Genomic DNA, 14,336 nt, shown 5'->3' on the forward strand with positions numbered 1-14,336 from the left:
CAGGTCATGATCTCGCGGTCCGTGAGTTCAAGCCCCGCGTGGGGCTCTGTGCTGACAGCTCAGAACCTGGAGCCTGTTTCAGATTCTGTGTCTCCCCCTCTCTCTCTGACCCTCCCCCGTTCATGCTCTGTCTCTCTCTGTCTCAAAAATAAACGTTAAAAAAAAAAAAAAAACTATCTGCAGGATAAGGCAAAATTTAAATTCTGCACATTACTTAGTTTTGCATGTAAATGCATGTTAATTGTGCTTGCTGCATACTCTATTCCTACCCAAACTCTCTTGAAATGATCAGCCAATGCTGCTGAATCCATTCTGCATAGTTCAGAGAAGAAAATATACTGACAGAAAGGAAGGTAAATTGTAAGTATATATATCAGCAAATAGACATCGTGAAACAGCCTTATAGACAAGCATATTAAGTTTTATATTCAATAATTTCTATGATTACCCCAATTTTGCTTTAGACCACAGGTTGACAGCATAAACATTTTAATACACACACACACACACACACACACACACAACAAATAGTTCTGAGTAGCTCTCATATATAGATAGGCAACAACCCCAGATATGTGAGGAAAACTTCCAAATTGAAAGTGAGGGCTTAAAAAATCAAACAAGAATAAAATCGAACCTAGAGGAAATAATACAATGCATAAAGGGTAAGAGAATTTAAAAACAAAACTATAATTAATATCCTTAATATAGATTATTAGCAGCCAAAAAATAAAACAAAATGCTATACCACAAGAACATTAGAGAACAACAAATAGTTTTGAATTTAAAACCAGCCTAGCTGAAATAAAACTCTCAACAGGACAGATGGGAGATAAAGTCAAAGATATTTCCCATACAAACAAGCAAGCAAACAAAAAGATTAAAAAGTCAGAATAGAAGATTAGATTAGGATCTGTTGGGAGGTGTAACTTCAAGCTAACAGAGGTTCCAGAAAAAGAAAACAGAGAAAATGGATAAGGCGAAATTGTCAAAGAAATAATACAAGAAAAGTATACAGAACTTTTAACATGAATTTCCATATTCTATTCCTCAAGTTCCAATACAATAAATGGAAAAAAAATGCCCACACAAAGCTCATTATTGTGAAAGTTTCAAATACCAGGGGTAAAAAGAAATTATAAAAGTTTTCAGAGCGGGGAAAAAAGTTGATTAAAAAAGGAGTAACAATCAAATTGTATGATTGGAGACTCAGGAAGAGTAAGACAAAAGTGTTTTGGTATTATTTTTACAGGAATTTTTACAAACACTATGTCATAATAAATATACGTAAGTAAATACATGAATAAAATTACAAAAACAAATTTACTGAACCCTCACTACATGCTAGTGTAATGCTCACTACAATTTTAATTATTTAAAATGTATTAACTCATTTAACTCCCCTAATTCTATGAGAAAGACACCATTAAGCGTGGTCTTTTAAAAACTACATGATACTGTCTCAACTTTAAAAGGAATATTAATTTTTAAAAAGAAGAAAATACTGTTATAATGCTCCCTACCTGCCCAATCTGTTCCCAGATCAACCATGGTTGATTAAAAATTCTGTCTTGGTCAATCAGGAGGAAGGGAGAAGAGGAGTAGGAGATGACAGTTGAGGGTATCTGCTGCTAGTATTTTAAATATTCATCGTATAAAAGTACTTTATGCTGTGTATTTGTGATTTGCAATTAGAAGGTCCATACAGTAGATTCCTGGGTTTAAATGCATTAACAACTTCCACCAAAAGAACTAATGCACTTACATCATACAACCAACATATATTTGGGCAAAGAATAAAGCATCTATACCTTTCATTAAAGTTAAAAACAGAATAGCTGTCTCTTTTCTAAATTACTGTCATCTAAGCCCTTCACACTCTTAAGTCTTAAAAAGGAAATTTTCCTAGATAACTCCTAGTCATTTACATGACTATTAAACATACTGATAGGACAAAAAAAAACACACACATCGTACCCCTTTACTCACTTGTCTTACTCTCATCTTTACCTTATATTATTAATGACATAATGATACTTGAACATTTCCATTTGAAGATCTTCTGTAGGAGTTAGCTTCATTCAGTTTCCTATTTGTGCTGTCCTATACTTAAAAGAATTTCTGTGTTGAGGACGGAATTAGAATACCCTTGGGACTACTAAACTGCTATACAATAATGTAGCCGCTCCTAAGACCTCAGACCACTGCTTCAAAGCTCCTCCTACGGCACTGGACCTCCTGGATCATTTGCTGTTGTCCGGCCCAGCCTGACAGTTCCTATCTCTCAAATACCCAGCTCCCCACTTTCTGCCTGTTGACTTCTTGGCGGCCGTTTTCTCGTTTTATTTTGTCTTGGTTTGAGGTTTTGGTTGGCAGGTGGTACCTGCAGCCACCTTTAAGGTCCTGGCCTCAATGGCAGCATCATCTGTATCTTCCCAACAGCTGGGTGACCAACCCCTGGGCTGCCCGCCTGGCCTAGGTCTCAGTCTCACTCACAGGAGGTCCCCGTCTGTGGGCCGCAGAGCTCACGCTGCCACAACCTCCGATGTCCGGTGTCACAGGGGCCCACAGTCCCCAGCGCACCGAGCATGACTGTCACACTTCCCCTCCCCGAGCTCAGGTGGAACACCTGGGGGCCCTACCCTCCAGCGTCACCTTCGGGGCAGCCCCAGAGCGCGCACGCGCTCACGCACCTACCGTTTCCTTGGCAGCCGCCACGGGGATGGGAATCAGCCCCCGGCCGCGGGGCGGGTCCTCCGGCTCTGAGGCCGAGCTCTCCGAGGGGCGCTCGAGGGCGGGGGTCCAGGCGGAGTCGGCCCTAGGGTCCCCGTACAGCTGGTAGCACACGAAGCCGACCAGACCCCCGCCGGCTGCCGCCGCGATGCTCAGCTCCCCCCAGCGCCTCCGCCGCCTCCAAGCCGCCTCAGCCACAGCCCCCTCTTCCTCCTCCCGGCAGGAGAAGGGCCGGCCAGGCGGGCCCGGGGCTATCCCCGCCGGCCGCCCCCACGCCCCCGGGAAGGGATGGTGAGGGGAGGGCGGAGGCGGGAGCCGAGGCGGCGGCCACAGGAGCCTCCGCAGTGCAGCCATTGCGGGAGCTGCCCGCACCAGAACTAGGAGCGGGCGGGAGAGGAGGGGGGGGGGGGCGCCGAAACCTCGCGAGAAGTCGGTGTGCGGAGGCTCGATGCTGCCCGAGAGCGACCCCTGCAAACGTGCGGCCTGGGGTACCCTGTAGGGGGCCTTCAGCTGGGGCGACCGGGGGTCTCCGGCCGCGAGACGCCGGCGAAGGGGGCGGATCCCGCCTACTCCTCCGCCCGGCACGCAGGTCTCCACCCCGCAGTCACAAATAACTGCGCCTGCCCCCCGGCAGCACCTGACTGCGCGAGAACCCAACACCGCAGGCTACGGCCAAGTCAGCAGAACTTAAAAGAGCCCTCGTGGGCGAGGGTGTCCAGGCGTCCTTCCGCTCCCTTGGCCCTTTGCCTTGGCACGCCGGGGTGGGTCTTGGATCGTCGGTAGCACCCCTCGGAGAAAGTCAAGGCCCCTGACAGGTCACGAAGAATTTGCAGTTGCACCTTCAGGTGTAAAATAAAAAAGAAGCGTGGCTCAAGTCGTCAAGATGGCAGATTAAGTCAAAGGCTGTTTTGACTACACGATGACAGATTCTGGACTTTTAATGGGGGGAATGCTAACGATTTTTAGTTAGGGTTAATAGGTGTTGTTGTTGTTTTTTAAACATTACCATACCTTAATCCAACAAATCAGAAGTGTCTTGAAAAATACCCTTTTGTGAGGAGGCTGTTGGTATAAATATAAAAGAGTAAGTGTGATTGTGTCATCTATTTTTGTTAATTGCTATACAAGTTGGTTTGCTACACTGGCAGTGTCACTATTGTGAGAAAGTGTATGTGACATTCTCATCACTTCCCCGCCCCTGAGCCCAATTTTGGCAGGCTGAGTAATGCTAGCTGTGGTCTCTAGACTCTGGAATGGTGCCAGGATCCCTTAAAATATTCTGGGTCTAAGGGTGTAAATGACAAAATCCAGTTGTCTCGATTGAACTGCAGTCCAAAGGGAATTAGATCAGTTGATTCAGGCAATTCTTGTAAAGACTAAGGGCAAACAAAATGAGATTTTCTGACACAAAACCTGCTATTTCCATTTCCCATGAACCCCTTGCCTATAAGGAATCCATAAGATACACCTCAGTTATATCTTCTTTTAATGAAGGCTAATGGAATTTTCTTAAAGTCACTAAACAGAAAAATCCTCTGTAGCAGATGAGCAAAAACGTGCTTATGTTAGGATGCTATCACGTTATGTTTCTTTTACTTCTATCCTGTAGTTCTTAAATAATGCTGTGAGGAAGGCTCAGTGCCTCCTTGAATTATCACCAAGATTCCTTCAATTCCTGCCTTCTCTGAATTTTGGGAAATTTTAGTATTCCTAAAGAAACATTTACTCTGTGGATATATAACACAGTTCTTTTTCTGGCATTGTTTACTTTGAACTGAACACAATTTCCGGATTTCCTCATAAATTTCCAACAGGGCCTAATGGCAGAATTCTTGGATAGACTGATGAATTTTTATTGCCTGCATATTAAAAGCTGAAGAGCTCTAAGGGGAATTAAGGTGGTAACACAGTAGCATCATATTACAGATCAGGAAAATGACAGAAAGTCTCCATCTACGCACTTCAAGTACGCATATATGTTCTTTCTAGCTCAAATAAATTTAATATAGCCGCTGCAAGTCATTTCTCTGGCTAGAAAACAAGTTCTGCTGTGAGAGGTGCTGGATTTAGGTTTGTCAAGTATCTGCAGGGCTTTGGATAGAGCTCTCTCTGTATGCAAAAATTATTCTGTTTATAACTGTCCACAATACTTTCCCTCAAAAAGCAAAATTTCTTTTTTTTTTAAGTTTATATATGTATTTTGAGAGAGAGAGCACGAGTGGAGTGGGGGCAGAGAGAGAAGGAGAGAGAATTCCAAACGGGCTCTGAACTGTCAGTGCAGAGCCCGACACGGGGTTCAAACTTACGAACTGAGAGGTCATGACCTGAACCAAAATCCAGAGTCAGACGATGAGCCAACTGAGCCACCCAGGCGCCCCTCTTCAAATTTTGTCAATTCTCCTGCACGTTAATGATATCCAAAAAATGTCCCTACTCCACAGTGAGAGTCTACACATTCAAAAAAACATTCATTTATGTTCACTATGGTCTAAGCAAAAAGAAATGTTCTGAAGCATTTTTAAATGTTTACAACAGCAGGGATCAAGCCAAAAGAAGGTTTTTCAAGGAAGCATATTTATCAATATAGAGTGATAAACTAGCCAGCAAAAGATTTGGACTCTTGATTTTGCTGTCTCAGTAACATAACCTTATAATGCTTTGGAAGACACAGCTTCCTGTACAATAATAGAATTGAATAGGTGATCACCTTCCAAGCCCACGGTCCTAATTAACCAAAATGCTCCAAGCATACCAGTAAAGCATATATAAATACTTCAGAGCATTTTTCACGTGTCATTTCTCTTTTCAAAACCTACAACTGCCCTACAATTGCTTTAATACTTCCCAATTAAAATTCCATACTATCACCTAGTTATTTTAACTTTTCACTACTTTTTAAATTGCAAAAAAATGAGTGACTTTTACATTTTGGAAATGTGAACTTTAAGTGTAATATGTGTCATGACTAGGCAGAAATGTCTTGCTTAACAAAACTCCTATTAAAATATTCCTCTCACCTTATGTTACTCACTCTGAACTCTGAAATCTTGACTAGTTAAAAAAAGGAGCAGTTTTATCTAAGGTTCTACATCGGGGCATATGAGCCCCCTACCAGCAGGTGCACTCAATTCCGACAGAGGGAAGCTACCAGCCAAAGAGCAAAGCTTCAGGAAGTCCCTTGTCTCTTGGGAAAGTTGTCATACATATTGTCCCCATCTTCAGGTACAATTAACAAATTTAAAGGAGAAAGTGGTGGGGGAGATGTGTTTTCTGGGGTCACAGTGTTTTCTTGGTCTTTGGTCTTCATGGGGCTAGCCACTAGGAGTCTGGAACTCCATTCTTCAGCATCCAGTGCTATGAAAACAAATGACCCAAGTCACTAAGGGTCTGTTTTTTCTTTTGACTATCTTCTGCCCCCAAAGACAAACTGACAACGTTTTGTCCCCTGTTTCCCCCCTTAGTCTAAACTAAGCTGTGTCTAAGTTCTATTAGGCCAGAGCATGTATTTAGTCCAGGGGCTGGCACAGAGTAGGGCCTCAATAAATGTTTGTTAAATGAAGAAGGGAATTTTTTATCGTTGTAGGGGGAAGAGGCCAAGATGGAAAGGCAATTCAGGAGACAAGGAAATAAAGTACTTCATCAGAGGCTAAAGGAGCTGATAAACCAAGTTGCATATCTGGAAATACAATTAATGCAAACGGAAGACCGAAAGGAGAAAGCAAGGGGTTGGCAAGGAAGGATCAGAGATAGAGTGTGGTTGTGGAGAAGGGTTGATTTGGGAATAATAAATTTTGTGATTTGAAGTCCTCCGTGTACATATCATATTTTGGCATAATTCTGCTGGACTTCAAGCCTTAAAGCAACAGGGTTCCATCAGATTCTTTTGGTCTTTGGAGGAATCCCAGCACGATCCATGGCTGAAGGTCAGTGAATTGACCCTGATACTTCCTTCCCTTTTTGTTATTACAGATCTCACTGGTGACAACAACCAAGCTGTCAGTTGTACACATTTAAGTTCTTAACTTTAAGACAAGAAATAAACCCACTTTGACTATTATATCTGTCCAGTCTGATTTATATAGTTTCTGACTTTATATGATTTCCAGGGTCTTTGCCAAGTGTCTCACTGTTCAATTCTTGCTGTTTTTGTCCTCCATTGGGTGGCAAGAACTTGTTTTCTTATATATTTGGGAAACAAGGAACAGCCGCTCAGACCTGCTATTAGCAAAGCCTTCTCGTGCCTGAAAATAAGTGAGGCCTTTCTCAGTTGCCCCATAGTCATTTCCATGCCTTATAGTGATTGAAACTTCTCTGCCCATTAAAAGCTGTCTTCTGAAAGAGAATACCCTCTTTCAAGCAATATAATGACCATCCATTACACAAGCATGACTAATAATACAATCTTTCTAAAACTGTTGGCAGTAACTACAAGAGTTGAACACATGTATACCCTATCACCCATTAATTTCACTCATAGGTGAAACACTCAACAGAAATAAATATTTATTTGTACCCAAAGACACATAGAGAGATAGTAGTAAGGGGCCGAAGACTAAAACGTCTCCACATGTTTATCAACAGTGGCCTAGATATGGTTTCTATCTTTATTTTTTATTTTTATTATTTTTTGGATTTGGTTTTTAAAAGTGTGGTGTTTTCAAACACAACTGAATGCTATATAGCAGTGGAAATTACTGAGCGGCCACTATATGCATTCACGTCGATGAGTTTCACAAACAGAAAGTTGAGTCAAAGAAGGTGAGCACAAAAGATTCAAGTATATTATTCCATTTATAATGTTCAAAAACAATACCAATATATACATATACATACATACACACACGTGGTATAGGAAATCATGATAGTGGTTTCCTCTGATGCAGAGTAGTAACTAGAAAATGGCTAAGTGGGATTCTGGAGTTCAGTTCATATTTTATTTCTTGATCTTGATGCGGAATAGACAGTGTTTTCACCCTGAAAATTCATAAATCTGTCTACTTAAAATTTGTATATACTTTTAATGTGTCTTATACTTCAATAAAAAGTTTATATGAAATAAAAAGTAGATTTTCTTCCTAATGCTCTTACATGAATGTGTTATATACCAGAGGACTGGCTCAATTATGAAGAGTTGATTGAAGAGTTGGAAATTAATGGAAAAGGTAGATAATTTTGATATAGTCTGAAGAGATTTAACCAAGGAGTATCTTACTAAAAGGCTTTTAGTGCCTGAAAACCTTTAAGAAGATGCTCAGTAGATATTTTCCTTATTTGCTAAGAAAATACCAAAACAAGAACTTTAAGCCACAACTCAGTGTTTTACCTTCTTTGACTTATAACACTTTCTCCTGTACAATGTCCATATGGACAGACCCAGTAGGTATCTGGTGGTACAACCACTATATACCCTTGTCTCTGGCTCTGATCCCAAACTGTCAGGTGTTGGATGGGAAATTGCTGAAAGGGCAGATAACCAAACAGAAGGGCAGCCTTCAGAACAGATGGGAAGATCAACACCAAGAGGGGACCATCAGAGAAATCAAATATAGCATAAAGTAAGTCCATATACATACATACAGAAGCTTAGTGAGATGGCAAACAAGTTTCATTTCTTGCTAAAGCCAATCGATTGGTATTGCTTATGCAGAACACTGTGCTGAGCAAAATTTTCAGATCAGGGCCAGAATTCACAGGAAGAAGTACGTTGGTAAATGAATATGTCTGTGAAAAGCAGGCTATCAGATTGGGACCACCTTGGTTTCCTTGCAACTCTCTAATCAGAGAAGACAGTGTAAATAATAGAACAGAAAAAGTGGAAAATGTTTAAATGTTTCTGTAATATGCATGTGAACATTTTCTATTTGCCCTTGAAAGATTTAGCAGACTGAAAAGAATGTAGAGATAGATTGATCTGGAAAGTTTGTAAACTTATAAAGTTCTTAGGGGTAGGCTAGGGAGTACCGACTGGAAACTGTCAAAAGAAATCTGATCTAGAAACCCCCCAATACAAAGTAAATAACAGCAGAATGTTTCTAGCTGAACATAGGAGGGTGTTCAGACGTTGTGAACTTAAAGCCTCCTTCTAAACTCCCATAGCCAGGCCTGAAACATTTCTGTAAAATCTTAAACCTTAAAAACCACTAAAATGTCTGCAGTTTTAACTTTTTTTCTGATGAAGAAATTGAGAGGCTGTCAGTTAAAGAATCTTCTCTGGGTCACACAATCAGGACTTGCACCTTGATATTCTGCCCTACATCTATATAGTTTCTATACTGGAATCAGAAACAGAATTTGAAACAGTTTATTTTTTTTAAGGCACATTAACTTGCAAGAAATACAAAGAAATGTCACTAGCTCAAATAAAGACATGTTTTTAGGATAAAATCATATCGCCCCAGGGAAAAGTGGTACTGAGTCTCAGGAAGTATGGTAACTAGATCAGCTCTAGAGACCTATGTAGTGAGACCTACGTGGTCCACTGCTATGAACATGAGTAGTACATTGTCATAAAGAATTTCCACTATACACATAGAAAGATATAATAGCTATAGAAAAATAATTGGGAAGTGATAAGTGTTTAGTACTTGTTACCTTTGATTTAATACAATGTATCTAATGGTAAGTTTATATATTTTAATTTTTAATAATGTCTCGACCTCTAACAGCTGGCTCACTAAATTCCTGAAAATTTAATAATCAGTTCTATCGAGCTGGATAGTTCTAGCAAGCTGGATTCAGCACACTAGTAGTGGGCACCTGATGATGACCACATCTGTTAGAGTGTTTGGGAGTTTTGAAGACCGATGTTTCACACAGAAGGAAACACCATGAATAGGACATAAGACTAAGCCAAAGAAAGAAAAAAAAAAAAAGGTTAGAATTAAAAATTTACCTTTAGCCACAAACAGCAAATTAATTGACCCATGTTTTTGCCAGTAGAGGTTAACAACTTTCCTTCCCTTCTTGGGGTTATTAATTGGTTTCAGTCAACCTATATAAAGATATTACTATGGAATTATTTTTACTCTTTCCAATTAATTATATTTGCTGTTCCAAAGACTTGAAGTTGAAGAATCATCCCGGGTCTGGATGGCAACAACTGACTACCCAGAACCAGCTGGAGACTACTTTTCTTTTTTAAATTGAATATAATTGACACACAACATTCCATTAGTTTCAGTATACAACATAGTGATTGGACAAGTCTGTACGCTATGCTGCGCCCATCACAAGTGTAGCAACCATCTGTCACATCCAGTGCTATGCCATTGACTGTATTTTCTATGCTGTACCTCTTAGCTCCATGACTTATTTATTCCATAACTAAAAACCTGTCTCTCTGCCCCCATTTGCCAATTTTGCCCATCCCCCCTCCCTGCCCCTCTGGCAACCGTCAGATTATTTGGGTGGAGGTTACTCTTTGTTCTTTTTTGGAAGGGAGGAGGTGGAGACCACTCTTGAGCCCGAGTCTGCAACTCTCCAGTTAAAAAGCTGTGCATTTAACAGCTGATACCCAATAAGAATCAGCTCTGATCTTACCAGCTAATTAGATTTTGCTTTATGTTAATGTTAATCTTCAGGTTTGATCAAAATATATTATTTCAAATTTACAATACAGTAATATAATGCATCTAAAGAATACCTAATATTTATTGCACTTAAAATTTATATTTTGTCCACAGGAAGGTAGTGATACTTAAGTAAAGTAATCAAGTGATTTAGGTCACCATGCAATATCTTTTTCTGTTAAAATAAATCAGTGTGCCTCAAACACTGGAGACTGATCTAAAAACTAAAAGTCTGAAAATATGGGTGTTCATAAGTTCCTTGGCAACTGAAGCATATCAAAACTCTTGCCCTTTGGAAAGGATTGCAATTTTTTCAAGATTGTTGCAGACATTCTGTTCAGGAACCTGTAAACCTCAGACCACCACATCAAGGGAAATGAAATGAACTTTTCACTTGATGATAAGACTTTGTAGTAAACCACTCAATGAGCTGCTCTAACATCATCATGCAGGTGCATGGGTCTCCTTCAACAAATTATTCCAGATTAAGTAGGTCTGTTCCTCCATCCTTCCAGTGTCATGTAAGGAAACCATATTTGATTAGAATTTTATTGTGTGTGGTATTTGTTTCAGGGCATATGCTTTGATCAAAACCTATGTAATGGAGACCTGTGTTCTATGATATCTAGAATTAATCATTGACCTCTTGGCTATGGCTAACTATAATACTTACACGGACTTATTAAACATCTATGTGCCTGTGAAGAGTGTGTCCCTAGAGTGAATTTTAAATAAAGAGAAACATCAAATGATGATGACAACGGTGTGTGAAACTCAAGGTCATTATCCAACCCATGCACTTTTTCAAACTGAAAATGAACCATGTGAAGAAGAAGGATGAACTAAAAGTCAGGGTAATAGAGCAACTCGTCATTAAGTCTTTTAAAAGTGAAAACAAATGAGAAATGAATTTCAGAACATTTTGTGAATGCTCCTTTCTTCTTATTTCCAAGTCTGCAGATGAAAATTAATTTTCTTCTAACCTTTCTCTGATAACTATGAAGGACTCCTATGACATCCAGCTAGAAGAGGCCATGTTGAAACATGAAACTAGAGCTTTGGAAGAGAGGTCTTAAAGGCGGTAACTGACCATGACACAGCTTTGCATTGAAATTTAGTTGAGCTTTAAATGTGATATTAATTTAAAAAAATCATACTTTGAAAGACAGTTTACATATGCTGTAAGTGGATTATGTTAGAGACAAAAATAGTAAGTCACATATAATGGGAACTTGCAGATACATCTACAGAAATTATGTTTAAGGGAATTTCAGAAGTTGGAATCTCACGTATACAGAAAAATATCATTATCTACATATTTCTTTTGATAAAATGTCAGTGTTTGAGTTTCATCATTAGAACCTTTCTTATCTTCTTTGAAGTTCTGGTTTCAAGAAAAGGAGAATTAAAAAAAATTTTTTTAATGTTTATTTATTTTTGACAGAGAGAGAGAGAGAGAGACAGAGCATGAGCAGGGAAGGGGCAGAGAGAGAGGGAGACACAGAATCTGAAGCAGGCTCCAGACTCTGAGCTGTCAGCACAGAGCCCGATGCAGGGCTCAAACCCACAGACCATGAGATCATGACCTGAGCTGGAGTGAGACGCTCAACTGACTGAGCCACCCAAGTGCCCCAAAAAGAGAATTTAAATGATTTAAAGAGAGGGGCATCTGGATGACTCAGTCAGTTAAGCATCTGACTTTGGCTCAGGTCATGATCTCACGGTTTGGTTCATGACTTTGAGCCCTTGTTGGGCTCTGAGCCTGGATCTTGCTTCAGATTCTGTGTCTTCTCTCTCTTCTCATGCTCTGTCTCTATCTCTCAAAAATAAGTAAATGTTAAAAATTTTTTTTAATGATTTGAAGAGAGAGGTTTGTGAAAATTAATCTTTACAGCAAAGCTACTGAATTTTCTTTTTCAATTAAATTTTACCTTGAAATTTGGATAACAATCATAAAATGTTAGATTGAATGGGACCATAGAGATAATTTAGTCTAAGGCCTGAGTGTTAGAGAGGAGGAAATTGTTTGGGTAGTGCCTTACTGGGACATATTTCCGGATCTGGCTTCTGTCCGCTTCTCCTCCTTTCTTTGGCATTTCCTAACAGGACTCTGCTTAGGTGTAACTTCTTCTAAATGCTTCCCAGTTCCAAGGCCAGTTTAGCCTAACCTGCTATGTGCTTTCAACGAAGTACTCTGAACTTCCTCCTCATAGTATCACTGTTATACTGTTCTCCTTTACTTGTTTACATCAGCCAGCTAGACCATAAGCAGCAGGAAGATAGAGATTGGGTTTTGCCTTTTACCAAACACAGACAGTACCTGTTGTGTAGTAAGAACTTATATATTTTTTGGGTGCCTAGGTGGCTCAGTTGGTTAAGCGTCCAACTCTTGACTTTGGCTCAGCTCATGATTCCGGGGTCGTGGGATCAAGCCTCAGGCTGCTTGGGATTCCCTCTCTCCCTTTCCCTCTGCCCCTTTCATGCTCATGCTCTATCTTAAAATAAACACACTTAGAAAAAGAACATATATTTTTTAATTAAAGACAAATACTTGTTTTTATAAAATTACAAAAAAATCCATGCAAATTTAACATGAATAGAGGTGCTTTCTTTAGGATAATAAAGAATAAAGGTATGAATTAAATTATTGGTGTGGGCGCCTGGGTGGTTAAGCATCTGACTCTTGATTATGGTTCAAGTCATGATCCCAGGGTCATGGGATCCCTCAGTGTGGAGGCTTCTCGGGATCCTCTCTTTCTCCTTCTGCCCTCTCCTCTGCTTGCATTCTCTCTCTCTCTCTCTCTCTCGCTCTCTCAAATTAAAAAAAAAAAGGTAAAAAAAAAATTATTGGTCACATTCAGAAAAACAGGCCAATAAACTAGGTTCAATGATTGTCCTGAAAAAAACATTCCAATTGTTACAGCTCATGAGTATTTACACTGATAACTTTGAGGAAATAGTCGTGGATCTGAGTTTACTGAAGTCAATCATAAAAGGCTGCGGTCCGAACTTTTCATCTCTTATGTCCAAAACCCAGAGGGAGGCTATTTGCTGCTGTGATCATGTGTTTTGGGTGTAGATTCTGACACACGCAGGTTTAAGGGTGTTAAAATTCTCCAAGAACTGCTGTTCTTACTTGTCTGGTATGACAGCCACCTACTCGCAACGTAGTCGTTCCTTGCCATTTACTCGACTCCGCTCCCTGTCCTTGAACTCCTTCTCAATTTCATCGCCGGCTAGAAACTTATAGCCTTGTTCGCAAGAATAGCCGGAGTCAAATAGTTTCAGCGTCAACACTTCACAGGTTCCTGACAGCTGTACAGTATGTGCTGAGCTGCATTTTATTCCTGCTAAGATTATTGACACCTTCACAGTTTTTCTGTGTTTTTTTTTTTTTTTATCTTCGCCAATGACACGCTCGTTATAATTGTGCCGTTTTCTGTTTTCATTTTTTTGGAAGGGAGACTTGCAGGAGGAATTTACCAACAGTATGACTAGAGGCTGAAGTGAAACTTGGCAGCATTCATTCTTGTCTATCAAGGTCCCTGTTGGCCTTACCAAGGGTCTCGCAGCGTGTGTACCCACACCGTCCTCTAGTGGCTGACCCCATGGGAGACCAGCTGCCTCTCTGCCACTGTGGTGAGAACGGTCCTTTCCCTCAGGGCATGGGTTATGAGCAGAGATGATTATTTCTTAGGATAAAGAATATTTCTCCTAGCGTGCTCATGTTTTCTAACAGCCAAATTAAATTTTACACCATTGAATATACATTCTATGACTTAGAAACTCTCAGGGGAAAATATAAAAATCAATTAAAACATCTAAGCAAGTCCTTCATGTTTTATGGAGAAATCTTCAGGTGTATATATCCATCAACCAATAGATATTTATCAAGTCTAAAAAAATATGCCAGGTGCTTTTGTAGGGGCTTGATATACGTTAATGAACAAAAGAGACAAAGATCCCTGCCTGCAGGGACCATACATTCTAGGATGAGGACCATGGTTAGGAATGTGTTTCCCTTTGGATTGACAT

The 14,336-nt window shown here is 40.1% G+C and overlaps 1 protein-coding gene across 4 annotated transcripts in view; it reads right to left on the reverse strand.

The window, feature by feature from the left end:
- The window catches only part of MICU3 (mitochondrial calcium uptake family member 3), a 111,510-nt gene extending 108,414 nt beyond the window's left edge, over positions 1-3,096 (reverse strand). For all 4 annotated transcript variants that reach the window (XR_003968193.1, XM_030312229.1, XM_030312228.1 and 1 more), the window contains exon 1: positions 2,698-3,096. Coding sequence is in view for 3 of the 4 variants with exons in the window: in XM_030312229.1 (XP_030168089.1) it covers positions 2,698-3,087 (390 nt within the window). In the remaining variant the exon portion in view is untranslated. The remainder of the gene's footprint in view (positions 1-2,697) is intronic.
- Positions 3,097-14,336: the final 11,240 nt, after the last annotated feature.

The sequence above is a fragment of the Lynx canadensis genome, chromosome B1 (assembly GCF_007474595.2).
Source record: "Lynx canadensis isolate LIC74 chromosome B1, mLynCan4.pri.v2, whole genome shotgun sequence".
Classification (NCBI taxonomy): domain Eukaryota; kingdom Metazoa; phylum Chordata; class Mammalia; order Carnivora; family Felidae; genus Lynx; species Lynx canadensis.